The 26,791-nt window shown below is 62.7% G+C and overlaps 5 protein-coding genes across 5 annotated transcripts; 1 reads left to right on the top strand and 4 right to left on the bottom strand.

Annotated features, from left to right (window-relative positions):
• Positions 1-2,075: 2,075 nt before the first annotated feature.
• Positions 2,076-6,018, bottom strand: MNEG_3531 (Mannan endo-1,4-beta-mannosidase 4; the record flags this gene model as incomplete). Its single annotated transcript, XM_014047996.1, has 11 exons — positions 2,076-2,238; positions 2,488-2,686; positions 3,096-3,227; positions 3,523-3,587; positions 3,936-4,007; positions 4,218-4,422; positions 4,570-4,703; positions 4,922-5,050; positions 5,247-5,368; positions 5,590-5,665; positions 5,978-6,018. 11 exons carry the CDS (start codon positions 6,016-6,018, stop codon positions 2,076-2,078), a joined length of 1,338 nt encoding a protein of 445 aa, XP_013903450.1.
• A 2,362-nt stretch (positions 6,019-8,380) lies between these two features.
• Positions 8,381-12,496, bottom strand: MNEG_3530 (Mannan endo-1,4-beta-mannosidase 7; the record flags this gene model as incomplete). Its single annotated transcript, XM_014047995.1, has 13 exons — positions 8,381-8,540; positions 8,740-9,040; positions 9,261-9,392; positions 9,584-9,648; positions 9,892-9,963; positions 10,246-10,357; positions 10,727-10,866; positions 10,998-11,126; positions 11,261-11,355; positions 11,492-11,567; positions 11,742-11,827; positions 12,096-12,196; positions 12,445-12,496. 13 exons carry the CDS (start codon positions 12,494-12,496, stop codon positions 8,381-8,383), a joined length of 1,521 nt encoding a protein of 506 aa, XP_013903449.1.
• A 1,202-nt stretch (positions 12,497-13,698) lies between these two features.
• Positions 13,699-15,630, bottom strand: MNEG_3529 (hypothetical protein; the record flags this gene model as incomplete). The annotated part of the gene is made up of 3 exons (XM_014047994.1): positions 13,699-14,164; positions 14,461-14,866; positions 15,045-15,630. 3 exons carry the CDS (start codon positions 15,628-15,630, stop codon positions 13,699-13,701), a joined length of 1,458 nt encoding a protein of 485 aa, XP_013903448.1.
• A 1,177-nt stretch (positions 15,631-16,807) lies between these two features.
• Positions 16,808-18,347, top strand: MNEG_3528 (hypothetical protein; the record flags this gene model as incomplete). The annotated part of the gene is made up of 3 exons (XM_014047993.1): positions 16,808-16,822; positions 17,207-17,490; positions 17,678-18,347. The coding sequence occupies 3 exons, from the start codon at positions 16,808-16,810 to the stop codon at positions 18,345-18,347; spliced, it is 969 nt and encodes a 322-aa protein (XP_013903447.1).
• Positions 18,348-20,639: 2,292 nt separating this feature from the next.
• On the bottom strand, positions 20,640-26,703 carry MNEG_3527 (E3 ubiquitin-protein ligase; the record flags this gene model as incomplete). Its single annotated transcript, XM_014047992.1, has 12 exons — positions 20,640-21,467; positions 21,640-21,729; positions 22,067-22,201; positions 22,534-22,702; positions 22,925-23,424; positions 23,624-23,759; positions 24,011-24,077; positions 24,517-24,629; positions 24,889-24,959; positions 25,964-26,045; positions 26,262-26,363; positions 26,612-26,703. The coding sequence occupies 12 exons, from the start codon at positions 26,701-26,703 to the stop codon at positions 20,640-20,642; spliced, it is 2,385 nt and encodes a 794-aa protein (XP_013903446.1).
• Positions 26,704-26,791: the final 88 nt, after the last annotated feature.

Genomic DNA, 26,791 nt, shown 5'->3' with positions numbered 1-26,791 from the left:
TTGTGAGCTGTGTTTCCAGTATGGCTCAGCCTTGGGGGGGATGGAAACTGCATGCATGGGACCATGCGCTGGCCAGTTGGGCTGCGGAGGCCGTCCAGCGGGGTGGTGACGCTTTTGTGGAGTATGAAGCTTGCTTTGCTGCTGTTGATGCTGATGAGGAGCCTGAGGCCGGCTTTCCGTCACGCATGCCCTAGTACTTTCGCCAAACTTCCCAACTCTGTAACCACCAACACGCGCGGGCGCTGATGCGCCTGCACTGCTGCTGCTGTCCCCCCTCTGCGCCGTCCCCCGCCCTGCATTACAACACCCCCACCCATTGCTGCTACTCCAACGCCTGGGCGGTGGCTGAGCACGCTCTGCTCGACTGCCCTGCAGACACGGACCTATGGGCCAAACAGCGCTTTGCGCCCTTGTTTGCGAATACACCCGCATTTGCTCGCCTGTGCGCGCAGCGCAGATCAGCACACACTGGGGGCCTTCGAGCACGGCTGCTTTGAACAGCGCACGGTAGCCACCTGAATCTCAGTCGCACAACGTTAATGCTTCGAGGTTCTATCCCATGAGCCTGGATAGCTCCAGGAGCGGACGACCACGGTGCAACTCAACCAAGTGATTGGTCACACGTGGCCGCCCCATTGCCGAGCTGACCACCCCAGTCTTGCCCCTGCTCCCGCTGCAGGTGGGAATTGCCAACAGCACATGTGGCCAGACATATGACAGGCACACAAAAACTCTTCCAACTTCCATCCAACAGCACGAGGACAAGCTCAGGGAGCAATGAAGCCCTCAAACACGCAAACAAAGGCGGCGCATTGACTTGCGCGGCGCGATCAGCAGCCAAGCTGCCACTCTGCGCGGCTTGGGTGTGCTCGACTGCTCGCGATGCGCCTCGCCTGTATGCTGCTCGGCATGTCATGAAATCACCAAGCGATGCATTCTGGCGGCTCGGGCTCGAATACGGCAGGTTGCAATGGTGGTGTGGAAATGACGTGCAGCGAGGGCACGCCCTGACGCGTGGGGAGTGATTGTAGGAAAGAAGGGTGGTTTAGATGACATTGCGGGACGCGGTGCATGCACGCGTGCGCCATCACAGCGCTCCCGACCCCACACACGCATTTGTACTTTAGGAGGGGGGAGGGGTGCAGCCGGCATCGTAGCGGCCTCCCAGTTGATGCAGGGAAAGGCCCGACGGGATGGGAACTCATCAGCAGTACGCAAGCGGTGTGCGCGGCTGACACCACACGCGACGTGTGCAATAATGCCCTGGTACTCGGAAACAATTTCCAGGCATCGGCCAGAGATGCGTCAAAGCCGGACGCGCCACATCGCCAGCACCCTTGGGGCGCAGATGGGGAAAGGCTAAAGCTGGGCATGTGAACATGCGGGCTCCAGTACTTGCAGGAGCCGCATGGCAACCGCCCAAATAGCCCCATGGCGGACTTGGAACTACCAAGTGGACTGTGGTAGCGGGGTTCTTGCGCGGGATGCAGCAAAGTGCACGATGAGGTGCGGGTCCTGGACCGCCTGCGGGCGCCGCGCGGACACCACGCCAAGGGCCGCTGGCACAGCCTGGGCTGCAGGCCTGCTTGGCGCAAGTGTGCACGGCAATAATCATGATAATAATAATAATAATAAACAGTCTCCAACACAGCAGCACGGGTTTGATGCCAAGGACTAGCGCAGCAAAGGAGCAGGACAGTGCTGCAGGGAGTCACCCCCAAGAGTTGACGGCAAAGCAGTCCAAAGCAGTCCATTTCCCAGGAACGCGGTCCAAGAAGACTGCGGCAGGCCGGCCGACGTTGCTGCAAGCAGGCGGTCGCCGGGATGATGATGATTGGGTGCCCTCCATGCCTGAGAGGAAAACCAATTGCCAGCAGGACGGGTGGCGGCGGGCACCGCCGCGCCGCGCAAGCCCTTGCAAAGGGCTACGTGTTGCGTCGTCGGTCTGCCTGGCGCGATGCGCCACACGACAAGGCGCGTCTTGCGCACGGCTCCCGGGTAAAGCACGGCAGCTGAGGTAACTCGCTGCCCAAGTGAGCGGGTAGGGCCCACGCACGCACATACACACACGCTGCCTATTGCGCCAGCAGGGCGGCGGCTTCCGCAATGATGTCGACGGTGTCAACCAAGGCCACCGCTGCCAGCGAGGCCGGCAGGTCGATGCGGGGGCCAGGGTAGCTGAACCGCCACTGGCGGTCAGCGACCAGGTGGGCGCACTGAGTGCGGGCGGGGCCGCGCCTGGGTTTGCAGGGGGGGCGGCCAGGTCAGCATGGGCCCAGGCGGTTCTGGTTGCAAGAAGCTCAAGCCTCGAGCAAATGCACGCGAAAGCGTGGTTGCTGAATGCATGCCTGCAGGGGATCAAATGCTGCTGATACTCCCTCTGCTGCAATCGGTGAATTCCTGGGTTAAGTGCCATGGCTTGCGCCCCTGCCGACAGCATGCACATGATGACGAACGCCAAAACAAACCAATAAACACCTCGCGCACCTGAAGGCGTCCAGCACATCGTCAGCCAATGCCACTGCCTCTGCCTGTGGCGCCTCCGCCGCCGCAGCCGCCTCCGGAGCGGCCGCCGCCGCCGCGTGCGCCAGCCGCCGGCCAGCCTTTGCCCCTGACTTTCCTTTCCCTTCGGCTTGGGCTGGCCCTGGCTGTTTGGGCGCTGGGGCTTTCTGGTTCGCTGCCCCGCCTTGCAGGGTAAGCCGCCGAGCGGGAGACGGCGAAGGAGACGGCGACGCCAACGGCGATGGCGAGGGCGAAGCTGAAGGTGACAGCGGCACAGGGGGACTGGAGGGCACCGGGGATGGCGAGGGGGACGGCTCTGGGCTGGGGACTGGCGGCGCCCGCCACTGCCCGGCCAGATTGATGGTGAGGTTTGAGGGCTGCCTGGTGACGTCCACGTCGTAACCGTCGTAATCGGTCGACCCTGGTGACGCCATGTGGGGCGGGTAACGTCGCGTGGAAAGGGGGTGGGGTGGGAGGTCGCGCGAGGAGCGTGTGGGCGAGGGTAGCGCGTAATGCATGCACCCCAGCATGCCCTGAAGAGGGGTCTGTGAGCCGCCGCGCCTGCGAGAAAAAAGTGATCGTATTGGGCTCACCTGGCCGCACCGCGTTCCAGAAGATGGCGGCCACAAAGCTCTTGTTTTGCTGCTTCGACAGTACGAGGTTGCGCAGGGTGATTGCGAAAACCACCTTCCTCTGCTCCAGGTTGAAAAGGCGCTGGGTCAGGCCTGGTGGGAGCAATCAAGAGAAATGGGCGTGGTGAGCAGGTTCCATAGCACAACTGAGCTGAATGGCCCATTGAGGGTCCAAAGTTCTACATGCCTTTTTTTCCTCGGTTCCTTGGGCAGCTACGCGCCCAACTCTTGATGCCTGCGATGCGGCCAGCGCCGCTCCTGTTGTAGGCCCCATCACGAGCTGTGAGGCTTGTCAACCCAATCTTCCCTAAAGATGCCTGTGCTGCCTTGTTTAGGCGCCTGCAGTATGGGTGGGCTCTGCTGTGCATGCATTGCCGGTGCTGCTCACCAAACTCCTCCACAATGAAGGGCTTGCCCATGCCCGCGGCCAAGTCCGTGTACAGCTGAAGCTTCCTGGCAGGTTCACGGAGGGGGTGAGGACGAGGTTGCGGTTGTGAAGGGCTGCAAACACCGGGGGGCCTGCTGCCAAACAGGTGTAACGTGCGCCGGCGGCATGCGAGCCAGATGGTTATAAGAAATCCACGTGCATGCCTTAAAATCACACTGCAACACAGCACCTTACATGATGCTTTACTGACAGTGAGGGAAAAACCCCATCGGACAGGAACCAACCCCTTTGAGACCGGGGACAAACCCTGGCTTTTCCAAGGAGGGCAATATCTCCGTCTACACATGCATGCTGGCACGCTCGAAAACTCCATTTTTCTTTGGTCTCAAAGGTTTTTGGCCGCAGGCACACACTTGTCCAGGTAGCTGCAGAACACATCGAAACCGGGGGTCGTCCACTGCAGCTCAGGCATGGCCTCCATCTGCCTGCGGCCCACAGGGTGGTAGCAACACTGCCGATGTCAAGGTCAAGTTGGGTTGCTCTTGAGCAAGCCCCGTTGCTCCGCATTTCAGAAGGAGCGCGTCCCCGGCGGCAGGCAACGAACAGGCACGCCAACGCGCTTGCACGCAAGCGCGCTGACGAGCGGATGGTCATGCGCCCGTGGTCATCAACCCTCCTCAAGCGCGCCCACCCACCTCTCGTACATGTGGGTGGTCAAGCCGCCGATCGCGGGCAGCTGAGTCGTCGCGAGGAGGTCCTCGCCCTCGCAGCCCGCGCCGCCGCCGGGGTTTTCCGACACGAGCCCGCTCGCCGCGGGCGGCGCGGGCGCGGGCGTTGAGGCGCCAAAGAAGGGCCAGAAGGACGCCGGCGCAGGGGCAGGCACGGGCGCCGGTGCGGCGGCTGCAGGGGTGCCACATGGAGAAGGGTAGGGTGCGCAAGAATATGTAGTTGGAGAGCACAGCTTTGGGAGGGAGCTCAAAGGTTGGCGACCTCGCCGCGTTCGATGCGGCATGAAAGCCTGGGTGACCCTGTCATTGTACCGCCCACCTGGGGCGAGGAAGAAGCCCTCAGTGCCGGCCAGCACCAGCGCCTGGGACGACACGATGCGCCTTGTGAAATTCGACACGTCGGCCATCCAGTCCCCGTGGGCGGCCAGGTCTGCGTCCGCGCAGGCCGGGCACCTGGGGATGTGTGAAGGGACGGCGTATGCGAGATGACCAGACATTGGAAATTGCGGATACGCATGTGAAGCCAGAGCTACACGTTGCGCAAGCACAAGCGCACACCTGCACACGCGCTCGCACCAGCTCACACATACACACACGCACACACGCGCGTTCGCGCGCGCATGCGCATGCGCGCACAGATCATGGCCGAGCAAATGCAGGCTCGGCCATACCTGGGCTCATTCAGGATGTCAAACCCATAGATTGTAGGATCTGCTTGATAGAACTGCCGCGACACCGTGTTGGCGCGGCCCAGCATGAAGGCTATGTGCTGCTTGTACAGCTTCCGCACGGACGGCTCCCTGAAAATGTGCGTGGGTTGCAAAGGGTTTGGCAGTTTGCCACTCAGGGCTTTGTGGCCTGCGGGCGTTTGTGACGAAGAGCTAGGTGAGAAGGAAGCCCAGCTCTGTAATCAGGCAAGCCTTGCAGCTGGCCTGTGATGTGCTGCAGGCCGTCACATGACACGCGCTCGCCTGCACACCCATGCGTGGAGCGCACCTGTAAAAGTCTGTGACGTCGCCCGCCCAGGCGCCGGGCGTCTCCACGCCAAAACCAGTGCCGTTTGCAGAGGTCCCACTGTAGCGCGCCCACCGCACCCACTCCTCCGGGCCCTTGTAAGCCTGCGCGAGGTGGGTGTGCGGCCGCAGGAGCAGGCCGGTCAGCCGCGGGCGCGCACCTGGGTGCGGCGGCACGCGCGGCTGGGGTGGCAGAGCAGCGCACTGCGGCTGCATGCCAAAGAGCGACACGGGTTTCGTTCGCCCGCTCAGCACAGAGGATGCTGCCTGCATGATACCGCCAGCAGGCCACAGCTTGCAGATATACCAGTATGGAGGTGACTCACCGCCCAAAAGTTGCCAAGTGACAAGATCACCCTCATACCGCGGCGCTGGCAGGCAGCCACTGTGTAGTCCAGGCCCCTGGAATCAAGGGTGTGGGCAGTAAACAGTGATGTTGCAGCAAAGCGCGCGCTCACGCGCCCATGAAGGCCAGCCCATGAAGCATGGCGCCCTGCACGACCCAAGCCACATATGTGCTGCAGACGGTGTCTGCAGCACAGACCGTTGTGCCAGGTTGACCATGAGCCCGACGCGCACGCTGCAAAGGCGCCAGCATCCAAGGCTGTCAACCTGACTCTGGGGCACAGCCTTCAAAGGAAGTGCTCTGGGCCTCACCATGCAGATCCTCCCCATATCAATGAAGTGCAAATACGACCGGTCGAAAACACTCACATGAGCTCTGCTTTTGAGTAGTTTCCAGGGGCCGCAGGCATGTTGTAGTTGAACGCCCAGGTGCGCACGAGCTTGACACCGATGCGCTGCGTTGTTTGGGCGGCGGAGACATCGGCGTTGTAAGGGCGGTGGCCGCTCGGAGATGGTGGCGAGTGTTGCGTGCTGATGTGGCAACGGATGCTGAGAGATAGTGGCGAAGGCAACATGTAGCTGCAAAGTGTTGCAAGATACATGGGGCAAGGTGCAGGCCCACGCGTATGGCCTTGCCAGAAGATCCAAAACTGTTGGCTGCTGTGATGACTGCCCGCTCCACTGCGGCAGCGGCCGAGGGCAGTCGCACCCCCCCTCCCCCGCCAACAGCAGTGGTGGGTGCAGGCCGCCGCACTGGGCCACAGCCTGCCGTTGCATCCGATGCTCGCACCTGCAGACCGTCCAAAGCTTTTTCGACTGCTGCGGTGTCGCCCCATGATGCGTAACTGGGCATCCAATGTGCGTTGGCCCCTATCATGTATTCATAAGCGCCTGCACAAACAGTTTCCCGAGGTGAGGGGGTGCGTTGTCGGGGGACGTCACACCACATGGAGTGGGGCGCTGTGACCAGCGGGTGGGTCCAAAGTGGTACAAGGACCAGCATCTGGGTCATGCACTTGGCCCCGCTGAGCGCAGCTGCCGGCGGCGCGCCGAGGGAGGCGTGTGAGCACCGAAAGGGCGCTCCCCCTATTTTTGCACGCACCTGCTCTGCTGACCGCGAGCAGCAGCAGCACTGTTAAGTGTAGTGACATGCCTGGCCCCGGCCCGGCATGTAGGGTGGCCTGCGTGGCGCATGTTATTGCGGCGTCATGATCAAAGCACTCGCACAGCCCAGATAGACCAAACACGCCACCAATTGGCGCTTCCATGGCAACTTTTGGTACGCCGGCAAAACCCCTGGGTACATCAAGTCTAATACGCAATGAAAACTCAACTCATGCAAACCATGCTGATAAAGCGGTCAAAGCAGCTGCTTCTGCTGCTTCTGATGTTGCGGCTGCTTTTGCTCATGAGTGCTGCATGGTGGGTGTGCGAGTTCGGGGTGCTGCAAAGCAGGGGATGCACCTGGCATCAGCCCGCTGTCGGGGCTGCTCTCCAGTCAAACGTGCAAACAATTCGCTCTGTCGTCCTTGTTGGCCCGCATTGTAGCTGCGCCTACCTGTAGTCCTCACGCACCGTCCGGCTGGTGTGGCCCCCTTCCCGATTGCCGCGGTCCGCGGGTGACAATGCTCAGCTGGAATGGTTTCGAGATAGTGTTATGTTTTTGAGGTCAGCACAGATCCCCGTGACGCGCTGGAGACGGGGTCCTGAGCTCGAGTGCGAAAACGGGCTGTGTACAACTCTGTTTTTGGAGAGTGGCATACACCTACCGTGCGTTAGAATTTTGCAGGGTCTTCGACAGTACGCCTCCTTGCTGCACAGTGAGGCGGCCTGAACATGACGGCTGCGCCAGCTGCCGTGCAGGTGCGTGCTGCATGGCCATGGGCTATGTTCGTATTACCAGGCCACCAGCAGGCCGTTTTTAATCACAGTCACAGCACCGACTTACTTCAAGGTGAATACGGCATTCCAACCACAGTAAGTGCACGCAGACAGTGTCATTACGTGATGCACAAGGCCAAAGTGCTTAGGACCCTTCGCTTCAGTGTAGGATAACCTTGTGTCACGAGCAGCCAAACAAGCAGAGGCACGAATGCGTCCTAAGAGGACAAAGCCTGGTGAAAGCGGCGCAGGCTTTCATGGCAAAATCAGCCGTGGAGCAGCGGGCCCTGCCGCTGCATGTTGCAACTTGCCGAGGGGGGAACAAGCAGCCGCATCAGAACTGTCACCACGCACACGGATCGTGGTGAATTTGGCACCCCAACCTGCTCAGCACAAGGCAAAGGTGTCGAAACATTCAGGTTGCATATAAATGCTGGAGCAAGGAGATGGCAAGCAGCCAGGGCACTCGACTGTCAGTGTTGAGGAAATTCCCTACCCCACCGACGCTGTTGACTTGCTGCACGTTTGGGGGAACAAAATGGAAGTGGTTGAGTCGCTGCCTCTCAGGGGCATGAGCACGTAGCTGCGCAGGGCAGTGCAAGGTAGGGGTTGAATGTGTTTGTGGCTGGCCGCAAATGAATGCTTTGGGGGCAGGGGACTGATGCAGGAACCGCTGCGTGCTGGGGGGCCCAGAGGTGGTGACACTGGTTGTACTGGTAATTATTTGTGTGAAAGGAACAAGGGAAGGCCAAGTGGCGGCACAGGGGGATGCTCAAATGAAATATTAGCGGCCAAAAAGCCATTTCAAATTGCGTACATGCCCCAAATTTGTGGTTTTTGGACAGGTGCTGTCCTGCCAGCCAGTGCGGGCGCTTTGGCAGTTGACGCGATCTACATAGCCAGCAGGGCGGCCGCCTCCGCGATGATATCCACAACATCCACGGGCGCCACGCGCGCCCGCCAGGCGGCGACGTCCACCGTTTGGGGCGGCTCGATGAAGGACCAGTCAGAGGCGGCCGCGTTGGCGCATGCGGCGCGTGCAGGGCCGCGCCTGGGGCGTGGGGCGTTTGTGTGAGATGATTGAGCGAGGCGAACCAGGGTTTGTAAGTGTGACGACAGGGTCAACTGTGTATGCTTGACAACGCCTAGGAGATTGCGTGTGTGCCTGCGCACTCATGCAACGACAGCGACATGCTGACGCACGCCAGCATGCTGTTGGTGGGCTTGCGTGCAGGTGGAAAAAACCCCACCTGAACGCGTCCAGCTCATCTTCACTAGATGTCACCACCCCTTGCGACAGCCGCCTGGCGACGCCCTCGGGGCTGCTACTGCCGGCCGAACCTGGCAGGTCCTGCAGCGAGAGCGCCCCGTCGTCCGCAGCGCGCAGCAGCAGCCGGCGGTACTGTGCTGAGGGTGACAGCGGGGGCTGCGGGCTGACTGCACCGGCGGGGCCCGCGCTGGAGGGTGGCGGAGGCGCGTTGCCGAGGCCGATGGTGACACCAGAGGGTGACTTGGTGACCTGCACGTCGTAACCGTCAGTGCTGGCCGTGCCTGGGACAGTTTGGGTAGGTTCGGATGGTGTGATTCGTTGACCGAGGGTTTGTGTGAGATGCAGGAATCACTGCATCCGCAGGTCTGCTGAACAGCGATTCATCCCACGTGGTGGTCGGCTGGGCTGCGCACCCCGCCTCACAGACAGCCCGAGGCTGTTTGGCCCCAGCGGCAGAGACTTGGTCCCGCACGGCCCGGCATGCACAGGCGCAGCTCTCACCCGGCTGCGCCGCGTTCCAGAAGAGGGCGGCTACGAAGCCCTTGCCCTCCCTCTTAGACTGCACCAGGCGGCTGAGGACGATGGCGAAGGTCACCTTGCGCTGCTCCTCGTCGAAGAAGCGCTGTGTTGTGCCTGGAGGTGGTGGAGGCCCGGGATCGAGCACTTGAGCAGGACTGTGGGTATTGGCTGAAGAGGCGCCACTCCGTGGGCGATACCCGCTTGCCAGGCTGCCGGGATCCGGAGCTCCACTTGCAAAGGCGGGCAGCCTTGCGGCGGTCCACAGGCGCCTCCCGACCCGCCCACTACCCATTGCGCCCCCTCACCGTACTCCTCCACAATCAAAGGCTTGCCCATGCCAGCTGCCAAGTCGTTGTACAGCTGAAGCTTTCTGGGTCCGTTTGCAAGTTCCAGGGATATTAAGGGTTGGGCAACCAGGAGTTGACACATAATTTCAAAAAAACATTGGGGTGCACAAGACCAATGCTAAGCAGCCCTCCTAATGAGATCAAGGCAACCTGAGCAAGCGCAGCCGCCTGACAAAGCCGTAAAGAGGCGCGCTTGCAGCCCTATCCCTCAAGAGGCCGCCTGCAGCGCTCGAGCAACCCCATGGACTCTCCATCGTGCCGCTAACCTGTCAAGATAGGGGAGGAACTCGTCAAAGGTTGGCTTGCGCCAACCCAAGACAGCCATCTGCTCCATCTGCCTGCAGGAAGGAGAGTCAGCGTGATTGCGGAGGGGTCACTGTCAGGGGCAACAGTGGCGGCCGATGAAGCGGCCCCAGGGGTGGGAGCGGATAACAAAAAAGCAACAAGTACAAGATTCAGTTTGTGCAGGAACTCTTCCGTGCGGCTCTCGTATTCAAAGCTCAATCACCGGGATGCATGACTGCATCCAGAAAACGCAAACACGTACTATCCTCCATGTAACACTGTCAGAGCTGCCAGCAGGCAATCAAGACCCTGCTGACATCGAGGAAAGCGCCCACCTCCAGTACATGTGCGTGGTCATGGCGCCGACTGCCCCCAACTGTGAAATTTGCATGACATCCTCCCCCTCACAGCCGGCCCCAGCACCAGGGTTCTCGGACAGAAGGTGGCCTGCGTGCGCGTGTCAGGCGTACTGTTGCTGAGAATAATGGTGATTCTTGCAGCAGAAGAGGATGTGGGCGGCAAGAGGGTGTGGGTGTGCATGTATGCATGGGTGTGTGCACCTGCATGTGTGCGTATATGCGAGGGGATCATGCATGCATGCAAGCGTGTGCCTGCACATCGGCACATGTGTGCTGCGCGCTGACGTAGATCGCAAGAGTGGGAACCGCGTCTAGGGCTGTGGCGTGTGCTCCCTAGCCGTGCGGGTTGATACGACCCTGCCATGAAGCCGCGAGCCCCATGCAACGCTTGGGCCCAGGGCTTCAGAGGTTTTCACGCCCAACATAAGCATGTTGTTCTGGTTGGAACCCTGCGCACCCGACGCCTCTGGCGAGAAGAAACCCTCAGTGCCGGCCAGCACCAGCGCCCCCGACTTGACCAGCCCCCGCGTGAATGACGTCACGTCGCTCAGCCAGTCCAGGTGAGCTGCCAGGTCACCGGGTGCACAGCCAGGACACCTGCGCGGTGTGAGGCCCAACGGAGACGTTACGCCAGCGGCAAACAACATTGCAAAGTGTTCAACGCCCTCATGCAAGCAACGACACGTGAGACGGGGCCTTCACTCTGAGCCAAAAATGGAGGCTCTCACCTGGGCTCATTGATGACGTCAAAGCCATAGACCGTTGGGTCCGATGAGTAGGTGCGGCCGCTGAGGGTGTTGGTGCGGCCCAGCATGAAGGCTACATGGTCCTTGTACAGCTGGCGCACAGAGGGGTCCCTGGGTTGTGGGTGTTATGTGTGATTTTGTGCGGGTGTGATGTCTTTTCAAGCGGGTCAGTGCAGTTGCTGCAGAGAGTGGATTGCAGCCGGGAATCCGGGCGCAACGATGGCGAGGGCATGCGTGCACCTTACCTGTAGAAGTCCACGACGTCGCCCGTCCAGCTGCTGTTGGCGCCGCCAGGGCCGCCGCGCGCCCAGGCCATCCAATCCTCCGGGCCCTTGTACGCCTGCATTTGGTGAGCGGTAGGGCCGGAGGTCAAGGTATTTGGGGAGCCAACCGACGCTGAGTTTGATCACTTGACTGAGGGCGGCTGCAACTACGGGCAGAAGTGTCAGCCAGTGGGCCGTGCGCAAAGGACGCACCGCCCAGAAGTTTCCAAGGGCCAGGATCACGCGCATGCCGCGGCGCTCGGCGCCCTGCACAACATAGTCGAGACCCCTGAGGCGGTGCAGAGAGGGGGCCGTCGCATGGGCAGCACTATAGAGGCGGCGCATCAGTGCGTGCCAAAGCCTTTCGTGGATCAACTGGAGTTGGCTAAAGTTGGTCCGCAGCCCGCATGCCGACACTGCCCCCAAATGGCACCAAACGTCGCCTGGGCGACAAATACCCCACCTTAGCTCGCTTTCAGAATAGGATCCTGGAGCAGCAGGCATGTTGTGGTTGAAGGCCCACGTGCGCACCAGCCTGGCCCCAATGCGCTGGGTTGCGCGGGGGCAGCGAGCGGGTTCGGGTACTGCGGTAGCTGCGCCTTCAGGTTGTAAGCAGGCCTGCTGCGTTGCTGCCCAGAATGCATAGCGCAACGCATGCAGGCCATGTGCAGCACGCATGCATTCAGTCATGGATGTCATGCTCAGCATTCATGCATTAATTTCATGCCCCATTCATGCATGCCTCAGCGGTCGTGCAGTAATATGATTCTGCAAGGCCCAAAATCCATCACAGTCGACGCTCTGCACGCTCGCACACCTGCAGACTGTCTAAGACCACGTCGACGGAGCCTGTGTCACCGGCCGTGGCGGCGCTTGGCATCCAGTAGGCGTTGGCGCCCACGCAGTACTCGTAGGCGGCTGCATCATGGTGTCGCATGGCACGCCATGCATGGTAATGGTCGTCAGGGAGGCACACGGGGGGGTGGGGAGGGCGTGCGTCGTGGCGACCGCAGTTGCAGCTCAATGTCTTTATGTGCAGGGGATATTGCTTTTTGGATTGGATTTGCTCTCATTAGCATGATGCGGGTGGCAAACAGTACAGTAGGGGACAGAAGCGTGGGAGGGGCGGTAGATCACGCAAGCTCTCGCTGCGGCCGCACACGCACCTGCTCTCCCGATCATCACGATGATAATAAATGATGAAAGTGACAATGCCATGCCTGATCGGGGAGACTTCCTGGCACTCCGATCGCTTTGAACTCGCTCACCAGACAGACAGATCTTTATCATACACGAAAACAATTGCGAAGATACCAGCTGTGGAAGTTTCATAGTTGATGCTGTCGATCAATCACAATCACAACCCGTTCCGTGCAAAGCAACGCACTTGTGAATGAGTCCATGTGTCAACCCTCGTCACCGCAGTGAGGAGGCAGCTGCTCCTGGTGCAGTATGATTGTGCTTTCCTGAATTCCCTGCCGGTAGTTTTAGAGTTGTTGTCCAGCTATCCATTGGCAAAGGGCCACAAACATGCAGCACAGCGTTGCGGAGTGCATGACAGCACAACACCCGGGTTGTGTCCCGCACTGGGATTGTGCATCATGGGACCATGAGAGCTATTTCATAAATTTCTTCTAAACCTGGGCGCTGGACCTGCATGCGCCTTGATGCGTTGTTTCACATGGCAAACCTTATGTTTGTGGCCTGTTGTCTCCCTTTGGTCAGCTTTTGCCTGACGTACCCTGCAATGTTGCGCATGATGCGCATTAGCCGCACGCCACCCCGCTGCACCCTGTCACAAGCACTCCACAGCACCAGACCCGGCGACATGCTCACGGCATCTCCCCACTAGCAGGTCCTTGAATCACCTTACCCTTCACCTACATGCTATACCTTATGCCATGTGATGATGGCACAGTCAAGTGCTTGTGTATGGAAAAGTCATCCTTGTTGGTGACAGCAGACGTTGCTGTGCACGTTGCACTGTGGCCCCCCTGCAAAAAGGGGTTGCATCACTTGCAGGCAAACCGCTTCTGGGACAAGTGGACGCTCAGGGAAACAACGAGAAGTTGCAGCCCCTTGCAATCCGTCGCACCCCGGTTTGTGCACGTGCAAGGGGCCGCAGCGCTGAAAACTTGCGACTGCGTTGTTGGCACGCATTCACGTTGTTCGTGGCCATGCAAAAACCTACCCCCACGCTCCACCGTGCAGTGGATGGGAGCCGCCACCAATGCTTTGTTCTTGATAGGTGCCTCATGGACAATGGAACATGCTGGCCTACACCTCCATCCAACTTCACATGCCGTGAGAAGCCAAGTACACGAATTCAACAATTGACAAATCTGTATGACGCACAATGGGGTTATGAAACGCGGATCAAGGCAGGAGTTGCCCAACCTGGCCTCGATGCCAGCCCCGCATCACGGGCTGACTTGCCCCTCTGACGCGCTGCCGCCGCTTTGCTGCTCGTCAATCCGCCGCCTGAGGTCCCGCAGCACGGGTGTCATGTCCACAAAACCCTCCCCCCGCCGCTTGCCGGCCGCGCCGCCACTCCCGCCGCCGGCGCGGCTCAGCGCCGCGTCCACGACCGCCGCCGCCTCGCTGGCCCGGCCCAGCGCCAGCAGCGCCGCGCCGCGCGCCTGCGCGAGCGCGTGCGGCTGTGCGTAGCCCGCTGCCTCGGACTCGCCGTATGCCCGCAGCGCCTCTTCGTGCCGCCCGCCGCGCGCGCGCGCCGTGCCGACGCAGAACAGCGCCTGGCCGACGAAGGGGCCGTATGCGTCGGCGGCGGTGGGGGCGCGGGCGGCGTCGATGCAACGGAGGTAGGCAGCCTCTGCTGCGGCCCAGTCGCCTGTGAGCGCGTGGACCTGGGCTGCGGCGTAGTGCGCCCTGCGTGGCGTTTCGGATAAGAGAGAACAGGGCGGTAAAAACAGGCATGTAAGGGCAGATCTCTTGAAAATGGGGGGCAGCAAATGCGCGTGCTTGAGCATGTGCGATCGTCGGCCATCGCCATCTGCGGTACGCCCGGCGCTTTTCCACCCCCTGTCCAGCCAGCGCCGGCGTGGCTCTGCACATGAGTCGCATGTCATCTAGCACAGCGTGCAACAAACGCAACACTGGGCGCATCTCTGCGCCTCCCTCTCGCTCAAACCCTCAATGGCAGCCCAACCCCGCACGCCGCGCACCCAGCGTTCGCCGGTTCCAGCTCCACAGCCTTTGCCAGGCAGTACAGCGCGTTTGGGTAATGATGCAGGGCCGATTCTTTCGCCGCCATCGCCACCAACACGTCCGCGCCGCCCGCTGCCGCCACACGCACCTCCAGCCCTGGGTCTACTGCCCCCGCGCCCCCGCCGCTGCCCGCGGCCGCCGGCCCGCCGTAGCCGAGCGCGGCGCGCAGGCGGGGGCTGCGCAGGGCGAGCTGCAGGCTGAGGGTGAACCCGCTGGCCGCCAGCCAGTGCAGCAGTACAGCCTGCGGCAGCTGCAGCTTGAAGTACAGGCTGGCCAGGGTGAGGCAGTACAGGAAGGCGGGGGCGTACCGCAGGAGCGGCTGCAGGAAGGTGCCGGCGATGCTGGGGTGGCGGCTGGCGGCGCCTGCGAGTCGAGATTGGGTCAGAAGCGTCAGCAGTGGGATTGAAGGACATAGAAGAACTAGACCTGTAAAAGACTCATGGTCCATTGCGCCCCGTGCGTGACTTGCATGTCTCTTTATGCGCGATGCTGGAGACAGACCAGCCCAGCACATACCAGAATAAGCAGGCCTGGAGCTCACCAGAGGCCTTGAACCCCATGCGGATGCTTGTGAGCATCATGCCCGTCACCAGGAGCGGCAGCCCCAGCCCCGCCGCGCCCATCGGCAGCGCCAGCCCGCCGCTCGCGGCCGACGCGGCGACAGCAGGGAGCGTCAGGTCTTGGAACCACAGGATGCCCCCGCTGTCCAGCCCGGGCCAGGGCGGCTGGCGCTGCGCCATGGACCTTACGCATATCCCCGCGTAAACAAATATCGGCCACTGGGCGAGATTGTTCGCGAGGAACCAGGCCGGGTGCGGCACGCCGCACTTGACGCGCAGCTGCCCGTACAGCTCGACACGCCGCTGCCACCGCTGCAGCTGCAGGAGGCCCTCCTGCGCCGCCGCGAGGCCGATCAGCGCCTCGGGGCTCGCGGCGGCCGCCCCGGCGGGCCCGCTGGTCTTGTCCGGCTGCTGCCGCTGCTGCTGCTGCTGCTGCTGCTGCTGCTGCTGCTGCTGCAGCTCCCACGTGGCTGCTACCACGGCCTGCTCCAGCTGCTGCCTGAGCGCCTGCGCCTCCTTCGCATCCCTCTGCCTGCTGAGCTCATGGCTCTCCCTCCACAGTGCCATGTTGCTCCTGACAATCCGCGCCTGCCGCACGCTGAGCGGCAGCAGGGCGGTTTTCAGGGACAGAGTGGCGAGCGGGATGGACGCCCACCAGGGGAGGCCCGTCCACGCGTGCACCGCATCGAGCGCGGCGCAGCCGGGGTCGAGCAGCGATGAGGGGGCCGCTGCCGCTGCGGCGGCGGCTGTGGGCGCTGCGGCGGCGCCGAGGCCGCCTGCTTCGAAGCTTTGCACGGCTGGTGGCTCGCGTGGGCTGCCCGCACATTGGCCTGCGCCTGGGGGCGGCCAGGCCCAAGTGCCGCTGCTTGCAGGGTCTAGACCTGCCGTTAAGCCTGCCGAATTCTCCAGCTGAGTGGCGATGCCGGTACTGCTCTCATTGCCTGCAGCTGAGCCTGATGAGGCTGCTGTGGCGTACGCGCCACACTGCTGCTGCTGCCGCTTGCAAATGGCTAGCCAAAGGCCTGCCGTTGCCCTGCGTTACACAAGCCCAAAGCGATCGTCATGCCGTGGTGCTTGCCTGGCAGCCAGCCGGGGTGGCGGCCTGGAGCCGCCAGTGCGCAAAGCAGCAACCGAGCAAGCGTCAACTCACCAGGCCTCCCGCAGCGGCGTGGCCAATTGCGGCTGTGTCGCGAGCGTCCCATATGCCCAAGCCAGATGCGCTGCTTTACGCCTCCCAGAGGCAGCCATTTCCTTTATGATATGTCCTGTATCCCGGCTGCAAATCCGATCTAGGGGATAATCTGCTCTGCATCCCCAGGGTAGGTGTGAAAAAAATAAATTCAGATAGGTGTCTTAGCTGCGGAGCAGCCACAGCCGTCGCACTTTGCTGGCGGTGACATTTGTCACTCGAAGTATTGACGAACCGCTGATCGACACTAGCGCATGTCGTCGAACGATGTCGCTGCGAAGCGCAAAAGTGTCAAACTTTCAATCTCATAGGTTTGCGACGTGACTCAACCACCCGCCGCTCGTCTCGTCGGCACAGAACTTTTCATGCGGGTGTCCGGGCGCACGCAGGGAATCAAATCTGAAAAACAGCTCTTGTGTGCGGGCAGAAAGGCGGCTGGCCTCCGTGACCTTGACCGCGCTCCCCTGATTCATGGACACCTGCATGCTGCGTCAACGAACGACGAAGACCTGGGTCCGCATCAGCATACGGGCGTAGTTGGCGTTACATGGCGTCATGGTGCAAATTAGGGTCCGCTTGGGGCCCGCCGCTGCTGCTCATGCTGGCGATCCTCACCATGCGGCCGGCACGTGCAGCAGGGGTGTCGTCACGCGCGTCATCGCCGGAGGCGCCCCACGACGGCGCCGGCGCTGCCTGGGTCTCGCAGGCAAGTCCAGCTGCCTGCCGTTACGTTCACAAGAAGTCTCAGCCGCCTGAAAGGCGCCGCTTGATGACCGTCGCACCCGCACGTGCATCTGCGGGTGATGCATCGACACACTCATGGCCCCCGGGGGCTGGAGTGCCGCGCGTCCGCAACCAGAGCAGCGACGGCGGTCGCCCGGGCGGACGTTCTGTCCCCTGAGCGCCGCCCTTTGTACCGCCTCAAAACCACCCCTCCCTGCTGCAAACCCGCAGGACGGCGGCGACTGCGCCGCCCCCGGCGGCGCGTGCGTGAATTTTGTTGATGCGCTCACAGACCCGGGCATAACCCTCATTTACCTGACGAGTGACATCATCCTCAGCCACGCCGACTTTGACTCATTTGCGGACCAGCAGTACCACCTCGGGCGCAACCTGACGGTCACGTCCGCGCCGGGCGGCCCGATGCGCGCGTTTGACGCGGATTTCATGGCGCCGCGCGTGCGCGTGACGCGCGGCGTCACCCTCACATTTCAGGGGGTGAGGATCATGAACGCCAGGTGAGGCTGGAAAGCTTCTGCACCAACTTCTGAAAAGGGGCACTAGGAACATTGTGTGCCCAAGCCCCCCCATCTCTCGGCCCAGCCCGGCCAAAGAAGGCTTGCCCTTCTCGTTGCCTTTGCCCCTCCCTGCCCAACCTCGCCCTAACGCCCGTCTTGCACCAAACGCCCGAACAACAAATTGCAGGAAAGCGATCGGCGTAATGCTCGACATGTTGACCGGGGAGCCGGGCAGCACAGTGATCCTGCGCGACAGCCCCTTTTACCGCTACGCCGCCCTGGCGGTTGACCAGTCAATATTACTCACAACGAGCTTCGCCCGCCCCGCGCGGTTCCCCGGCAACCAGACCGCACGCGCGCTGCTCGGCGCTGCGGCGGGCTGCTCCCCCGCGGCGCGGGCCGACATGGTGTTTCAGGACATAGCCATCGACGCGAGCGCCGCGGCGATGCCGGCGCCGTCGCCGCAGCTGCAGGCCGGGCCGAGCGCGCATGCTTACACCGTCGTGCTGCTTAACGTGACGCGCGAGTGCGACACAACGCCGTCTGATGAGTGCTTGTCGTCGGCGACTCCCGATGTCTGCCTGAACCGGCTGAACGACGACTACCAGCGGCGGAGGCGCGCCGCGGCGGCGTCGGCGCGCGGCGACAGCTTGCGCGGAGGCGCGGCAGCCGGCATCGCCGTCGGCGCCGCGACGGCGGCAGTTGTGCTGATGGCGGGCGCGGGCGCAACGGTGGCGCTTCGGCGTCGGAGCAAACGCGCGGCCAAATGCGAGGATGAGCATGGTGCAGTGTCGGCATCGCCTCAGCTCAACAGCAAGGCGCAAAAGGGCGCCGCGTCGGGCGCCGAGCAAGTCTGAACGCCCATGCAAGCCCCTGCAGGAGGGGCGGCTTGACTGGTTGGAGTGCTCGGCGGGCCGGTCCTGCATCCAGGCATCCGCACGGCATGTGGCCAAGGCGGCATCAATCCCGCTCACTGCTGTGGAACAAAGCCAATTTTGGGCTGGGCGCCCTTCGCTCCTGCTCGGCTTGCCAGCGGAAGTTCAGCGTGTGCTGCTGGCGGTTGCTGCGCGTGCAACCCGAACTGCGGGGGCCTTCATTGATGCGTATTCAATCGACTCTGCTTCCTGCCGCGCCACGGCAGGCCCCACTGAGCCGGCTGTCCCGCTGTGGGCTTCTGGGGCGAGGCAGCGCCAATGGCATGGCGCATTTGGGTTTTTGTGTGGGCTGGCGGCATTCTTCTTGCCGTGCGTGGGGCATGATCCCAGGGGTTTCAATCAAGGTCTGCCTCACAAGCACCCTATTCGCGTGCACGGCACACCAGCCGCCTCGTTTTGCCACATGGGGAGGGTTCATTTGTCAGGAGCAGCTGGTGTGTTGCAGCTGCCATGGGCTATTCGACCCCGTCTGGCGTGGTGCCAAGCTGGCGCCTTCATCACCGGACTGGCAGCCAGATATATTTCACACTCTAAGCAAATTGCCCAACAGGTGGAGTACGCACTGGTTGATATTGAGGAAGTGTAGAGGGGCCCTCTCATCCTGTATCACAAACTCTTCGCGTGTGGGGGCTGCCTTTTACTGGCCTGCTGTGTGCAGCTGCAAGGCTCGCTTCACACTGTTGGCCAGAACCTGCCAGAGCCCTGCGTGCCCAAATGCACACGTTTGACTGGCACGCCTGCAGTTTATGTTCATGTTTGTTCTTGCGCGGCCGCCGGTTGGCCCTGCTGCCGCAGGCGTGCACGTACGGCCTGGCCGGTTGCAGCGTGAGCCCTCCAGGGCGCTGGGTTCTTGGCTGCGCATACGCGAGCCTCGGACCCTTTTTCTGCAAACATACCGTGGCGTTACGGTAGTTGTGAATGTGTGTTGGCTGTTTTGGAGGAATTTAACCTGTAATGTACTGTATTCTCAGCTGAAGTTCCCGGCCCAGACTGTGCTTTAGGTGTGTCAAGCAAGTGAAGTGAGAAGCCACTTGCAACAGCAGGCAAGGAGTTATCCCTCCTACTTGGATAGCTGTAATCTGCAGGATTGTATCCAAGGTCCTCCAAGCACCATGCTACTGGTGACCAAGACCATCTCCGCAACACCCACCTAGCGTACGTGTGCTGGTCAGGTAGCTGCATAAGCTGATGCATGCAAATAGGCCGGAACTGCCTGTTGTTACTGTGCCACTATAAGCGGATATGTATGTGGATGAATGCAGCAGGCAGCCTTGCACAGGTTGCAGTGTGCGGCGACAGATTGGATTGCGCAGCAGACCCGTGATGTAAGCGGAGTGGGAGGGGGGTATGCCCAAAGCAGGCAGCGCTTGGCACATCGGCCAGCGCGCGTGGGTGCAAAGTCAGTGTTCAGGCCGGGTTTGAGTGCACTGCACACACCCCTATCGCCGTACACGCTCCGGTGGTTCACCCCGGGTCACGTTTTGCGGGTCCCTTGCACACCCACACCACGACGCAATGCGTGGAGACTGGGGCGAGTGCTGCCGCACACAGGCGCCGTGCCCCGTGCGCGCCGTGTCACGTCAGACCGTGCGGCTGCCGGCTGAGGCGCAGCCAACGCGGCACGGGCCCAGACAACAGCTCCGGTTGGCCCTGTACCCGCTTGCCCGTTGTGCGGATCGGTAGTGGCGTTTGGTCAGTCGGGGAAGTTTGAGGTTTGATCATGAGGGTCCTGGTCAGGTGACGTTGGTGGCGCGCCTGTGCAGAGCGCAGGGGCCCACAGGTGTCGCAAGGGGCCGGCCCTGCTCGCAGCAAGTAGACTGTTGTGCGGTCACAAGCCGGGCACACCTGGTGTTCTTATCATGGGCAACAAAACTGAGAGGATGTGCAAGCATGACATCTCAATACAAGCGGCATGCGATGTGACTCGTAGGGCACCTGACCGGCGAGTGAGGGTGACAGAAAGCACGACCAGGCGCATGCAGCCGGGCGCAGCAACCGCCCACAGCCCTCACTCTGGTTGAGGGGGTTCAGCCAGTGCCAATCCATTGAACAAAATCTGGAGAGGCTCGCGCCGCAAAAATGGGCCCCTTCACCACCACTGTGCACGTTTGCAGCGAGACGATGATGTCAGCATTTGACAAGACAAGGATGTGCGCTGCACAAACAGGGGCGTAAAATACAGGGTGCAGCAGCAGCGGGACGGACTGCGCACGATCAAAAGCAGAGGGCCGCAGCCGCCGCCGCCCGCGCCGGTGCACCGCGCCCGCCGCTGCTACCACCCCCGCCTTGATCGCCGCGCAACAATTTCCGCCGCAGAGCGGCCGGCTCCTCCCCCCGGCCCCGCCAGCGACCCGCGCCACCCGGCTCATCGGCTGGGACAGCCAGATCGTCGTCTTCCGTGCCAACCTTGGACACCATGCCAGGTCCGTTAGGCCCCGGCAGATCAACGAGCAGCTCGTCCTCACTCTCGTCCTCCGCTTCGCCTTCCTCCTCTTCCTCCTCCCCCTCGTTGTCCTCCCCCTCCTCCTCCTCGGCCCCAGTGACCTCCTCGCGCCGCCGCCGCCGCGGCAGGCCGCTCATGCCGCCGTCCACGCTGCCGCCAACACCCACGCCCTCGCCGCCGCCGCCGAGCCGGAGCCCAAAATCCAGGGGCGCCGCCGCCAGCAGCTGGTCCACCTCAGCGTCCTCTGCGACCCCACCAATGACGTCATCAGCCGTCACCATCGCGCCGGCCCCAGCGGCCTCGCCCTCCGTCCCGGCCGCCTCCCCGGCCGCCGTCAGCATTCCCACCGACCCCTCTTCTTCAACCTCACCCTCCTGGCCGGCCGCGGCGCCGCCGCCGCCGCGGCCGCCCCGCCACGGCCGCCAGCCGACCAGGACGCGCAGCAGATCGGTGAGCGTCACGATGGAGACGGGGCGGCCACGTGAGTCAACCACGTAGAGCCGGTGGACGCGGCCGGATGAGATGAGGCCCAGCGCGGCGCGCAGGGAGGTGTCTGGGCCGCACGACACCACTTGGACTGGGGCAAGAGCCTCGTGGCCCTGGGCAGGAGATCAGAGTTTGATGGAAGTGTATGCCGTCAGAATTTGGGTTCCAACCTTTTGGTGCAGATTAGAGGCCGTGATTCAGCTGTGCGCAGCACGTGGGCGTAGAAGCTTCCGCGCCCCAAGCTGTCGCTGTTCTCCGCCGGCAGATTGGGACGCACTGTCGCACCTTGAGCCCCCACTCGTTGGCGGCGCCGCCGGGCGCGCCACGGGGCGCGGCGGTGTGGGGCCAGCCGGGGCTCGTCTTGCACGCAAGGAACTGAGCAGTGGGGGGAGAAAGGACCGGGTGGGCGGTGTGATGAGGAGGTGGGCCAGGGGGAGGGCCGGGAAGGCATCACTTGGCGGTTGGAGCGGCTTTTCATCTGAAGACGCTCAAAAGGCAAGAAGCCAGGGACCGAGCAAGGAGGGAGCACAGCGCTCACACCGCTAGCCGCCTGGCCACCAGCCAAAATCACACAAGCCCTTGGCAGCGGCTCGCCAACCAGAGCCTCCGATTTGGCGATCTTCTTGCCCGTTTTGTTTTTCAAAACGTCTCAGGGCTCTGCTTTAGGATCCAAATCTAAGTTTTTGCAGCAACCGCATCACGCCGTCCTCACCTGCATCACCGGCATCGCCAGCGCCGAAAAGTGCTGCGGCAGGAGGCCCCTCAGGTCGCTGCTGCTCAGGTTGCCGCCGAGGACGCCCGCCGCGCCGTCGTGGGCGATGACGCCGACGCACGACACACGGTTGGTCTGACGGGGCGGTTTGAGTGCGTGGGGGGAGATTGTAGGGTTTGGTATCCAGAGTGCAGTGTTTGATTGCTTTGAGACAGGGTTTTGGGGGAGACCATCCGAGGGGTCAACAGATTCGCAGGCAAGTCTTCACCCCAACTGGCCTCCTTCTGCCATGCCTTGAGCGCAGGCAGCGCTGCAAAATTGGCGTGTCGACCCCATTCAGGCAGGGCGCTTTCAAGGTCACTTGGGGTGCTCTTCCTTGCCTCTGCAGGCATGTGCACGAGCATGCAGAGACACACAAGTGCTTCTACCTGCCCAGCAACCGCGACGCGCCGGGCCCGGCTACGCACCGCCATCGTGGCCAGGGCGTTGATGGTGCTCATCTCCCCCGGAACGCACACCACCGCCTTTGACGCCAGACCAAGCTGCGCCAGCGTCCGCTCAGCCAGTGGCCCGATCTCGTCCACGTGCCGGCCGATGAAGCAGATGACGTCACTCTGACTCACCACGTGCATGATGCTGCAGGTGGGGGGATGGAGCGTCGGCGGGTGGGGTAGCAGCGAGGGCGACAGGCGAGGCAAGAGCGGCGATCCACGCTTTGCTAGCCGAGAAATGATAATTCACGAGCGTTGTGCAGGCTGTGGCGGGAAAGAGCCCGCAGCCAAAACAAGGGCCACGCCAGCGAGCACCAGCACGATAGAGGTGTGTTTTGCCGAACTGCGTACCACGAACGCCACCCACCGAATGCCTGAGACCCCCTCATGTTGGGCCGCACAGCCGGCATCGGCGCCCTGCCCGCCGCCCGCAGCAGTTGCGTCCGGCGGGGGCGGCGCAGCCTGCTCTCGCTGCTGCTCCCGCTGCTGCTGCTCGTCTCGCAGCCTCTGCGCAGCTGCCGCCGCTGCGATCCCGACCGGCTCCAGCCGCGCCCCGCTCCCGCGCACGCGCCCAGGGGCAGGTGCGCCGGCGGCCGCCGCGTCGCCGCCGGACGCCTCAGCATCCTCTTCCATACCTTGGCCCTCGCCGCCAGCTGCGGCCGCGCTCCCGAAGGATGTACGACCTCCAACGCCGCCGGAGCCGCCGCCGCCACACCCCTCATCCACGCTCATCGGCCCCGCTGCCGCAGCCGCGCCCGTGGCAGCGACGGCGGCGGCGGCGCCGCCGCCGTCCTCGTATTCGTCTTCGTCTGAAGCGGTGGTGGTTGCTGACACATCCAGATCAAACACGCCCACGCGATGGATGATCTGAGGCGGTCGACAGGGGGGATGATCAGCGCCATGAATCCAGTGGGCTTCCTTGCCTCGACAGACACGGCCGGCGGGCAGGAACTGTCAGGCAAGGCCGGGAACGCACAAGGTTCGGCGCGCCGCGCGGCGCGAAGGTCCCCCCAAGGCCCGGGCGCTTTCTGGGCACCACACCGCGCCGTCGTCCGCGCCCCCACACCTGCGGCGCCTCCAGCCCGGCGTCGCAGGGGTCTGCATCGGCGCCGCCGCCGCCGCCGCCGCTGCCGCCGCCTGTGCCGCCCTCTAACAGGAAGCCGAAGCGTATGACGTCCAGGAAGCTGCTGCTGACGGCGGCCCTGCGGCGGACGCGTCAGCGAGCCGCCAGTTGCGGGCGCGTGGATGGGGGGACTGGGTCGAGGTCCGCGGCAGTCACGGTTGACCAAGTCAATGCTCGGGACAGCGAGGTGCACTCAAGGTGAGGTTGTTAGAGGAGAAGGCGAAGACTGTGATTGAAAGCTGAAAGCGAGGGAACATGGTTGCCAAGGGGGTCGGAGGTGACACCGCAATCCTCACTCCAGACCCGCAATGCCCAGGGTCACACCCTCACTTGTACACGAGCGCGCCATCCAGTCCGGTATGCACCTTGGACAGTGGTGTGTGCTCCAGCTGCAGGCCTGCGGGCGGCATTAAACCCAAAAAGCAGCCGGCGCTGAGCAGAAGCATAGGGATGGGCTGTGAAGCCCCCGGGCCCCGCGCCCTGCTGTGGTGCGGGGGCGACGGAGGGCGCACCAAGGGCACCTGGCGGGCCGGCCGCCCCTTGGCGGCCGCCTGTTCGACTGTGGAACCCCCGCTTGGCCTCATCGGCTGCAAGCCCTAAGTTTGGGACCCGAAATTCACACCGCTCATCAAGGGGACTGATAACAGCAACCACTGGACACTCAGCAAAGTCAAGGAGTTCTGGTCTAGTGACTGACAAACGTGAGGGGAGATGCGCCATGTATTGGTAAGCCGCCCCCCATGAATCCAAATGACAAGGCTGACCTTCGAGCACGGGGATGTTGAGTCGTGCAGCAGCGTCGTTGCAATTCAAACTCAAAATTGTTGTGTACCCACCTGCGGTGCGCAGGCGGTACTCCCGATTCTCATCTGACAGCTCCCGCACGTTGATGAGCCCCAGAAAGGTCCTCAGGATGTCATTGAGGTCAACAAACCCCACAAAGTCGCCGCTGCGGTGATACGCGGCGTCCGGTTTGGCAAGTGCGGGGGGGCAAGGTGGTGTGATGGGCTGTGTGCCGAGCATGAAGAGTGCGGCAGGGGCATGAGCAGGTACAGATAGAGAAACACAATTCGAGTGCACGGTCGCACTTGAGGCATGCACGCTGCTTCCGCCCCCACCGCGCGCGAACGGCGGCGTCTGGACTGCCTGAGTGGGCCACCCTGCCCAAGGTCCGCATGGTGGCCTGCCTGCAGCACCCGAGCGCCCACCTGGCCGCGTCGAGCAGCGGGGCGCTGAGGACGTTGGCGGCGGCGAGCGCGCGCAGCGCCTGGCCGGCCGTCTGGGCCGTGGTCAGTGTCAGCACCGCGCTGGGGGGCTTGCTGCCAAGATACTGGCCCAGAGTGGTTGACGCCAGCAGTGCACGCACGGACGCGTAGCCGGCGTCGCCCCCATGGTCGACGCACAGCTCTGACGGTATGCGCTCCAGCACGGCGGTGTATAGATGTCGCAAGTGCGAATAAATGGGTCCTAGACCGTGTCACGGAAGATGGACGCAAGAGAATTGCAGGGTGGTATCGCACGTACTGCCAAGAGCGTTACAAGAGTATTGTTTGCGCGAAATTCTCCTAAACGAACTTGATACACCTCTACGAATGACCATGGCCAAACGCCGCAGCAGGACACACCAGATCCCGAAACAGTGACAACGCCCAACGAAATGCGTGGATGCCTACTTGTATGCCACACGTGACAACTGCACGTCACTGCAGCTGGCAGCCCCTGCCCTCGCGACTTTCTGAGCCTTGCGCCCCGCGAACGGGCGGGCGAGCGTCGTCGTCCACGTCACCAGCACTCGCCACCCCCGCACCGGCGCCGCGCGCCTCTCCCTCACGTCCCCGCTGCTGTCCTCGACCCTGATGCTGTTCAGCCTGCTCCCCCCGCTGCTGCTGCTGCTGCTGCTGCCGTTGCTGCTGCTCCTCTGCCTGGAGCTCCTGGGCCTCTGCTTCGATCGCCACGGCCACGCGTTCTGGCAGCATCTGCATCGACAGCAGCTGCATGATGCGGTCAGCAGTGAGCTCTGGATGCACCATCTGCGAGGCAAAAGGGTCAGGGAAAGCAGGCGGTGGGTGGCAAGGGATGGAGCTGCCCAATACTGCAGCCTGTTAACGGCTGTGGCGGGGCCATGACGGGGGCAGGGTATGGCAGAGGTGAAGGGCCCCAGTGACATCAGCACAGACTTCGCCGTCCGCTGGCCGATGCTGGCACGTCCCCCCCCCCAAAGGACGAGCAAACAAGAGGAGCCGTATTGCGTTTTGCCAGCGGCCACCACTCACCACCACACACCTGAAGGAAGTTGACCAGTGCCGAGAAGTTGTGGGGCTGGTGCACGCCGCCCCAGGATATGTCAGGCTCCATTTTCTCCAGTCTGTGGCCATAAAGCGCAAATCCGAGCAGTTATGCTGGATCTAGATCAGGCACCTCAAATGGGGGTATACACATGACGCGAGCGGCAAAAGTCGGGGTGGTCAGTCGCCGAACACCGGCGATCGTCAGCCTCGCACATCCGGATGCGGCCCACGAGCGGCTCTGGGCGCTCCAGCCGGGTGCTGGGCTCACGCGGCGCCGTGCGGCCGAGGCGCACCTGTGGGCGTCCGTGTGCTGCTGGTTGAAGCGGCCGCGGCCGGCGGGGCCGCGGTCCTGACAGGGGCCGCACAGGTCGTAGCCGATGGCCTCTGGGCAGTCCCTGCAGACACAATGGGTGCGACGTGCCGTCTGCAATCCCTCTAGATACATTGGTGACGTATGGTATATACAAGGGCTGATGGCTGGGCATCCCAGCTGCTCGCGTCAGGCTGCAGGCTTCTGAGGTGGTTTTGAGTACAGTGATCACTGCCAGCTCTCAGGGGAACAGAGATTCGTGCCGTAATGTGGCATCCAACAGCCCTCACTGAGGCACTGCGCTACGATCCGATCAGGCCGCCCAAACCACACCTGCACTTGTACCGCCGTCCAACAATCGGGTACGCCCCGCAGTCGTCGCACCCCACCGCGTGCCAGATGTACTGCTCATCAGACACGCGCATCAACTCCCGCTGCAGGTCGGGCCACAGCTCGGCCAACGGGCGGCCGCTGGCCAAGAGCGCTTCGACCGCAGGCGGCGGCGCGCGGCGC

The sequence above is a fragment of the Monoraphidium neglectum genome (genome assembly GCF_000611645.1).
Source record: "Monoraphidium neglectum strain SAG 48.87 unplaced genomic scaffold scaffold00447, whole genome shotgun sequence".
NCBI lineage: Eukaryota > Viridiplantae > Chlorophyta > Chlorophyceae > Sphaeropleales > Selenastraceae > Monoraphidium > Monoraphidium neglectum.
This window is presented reverse-complemented; position numbering and strand designations above follow the sequence as displayed.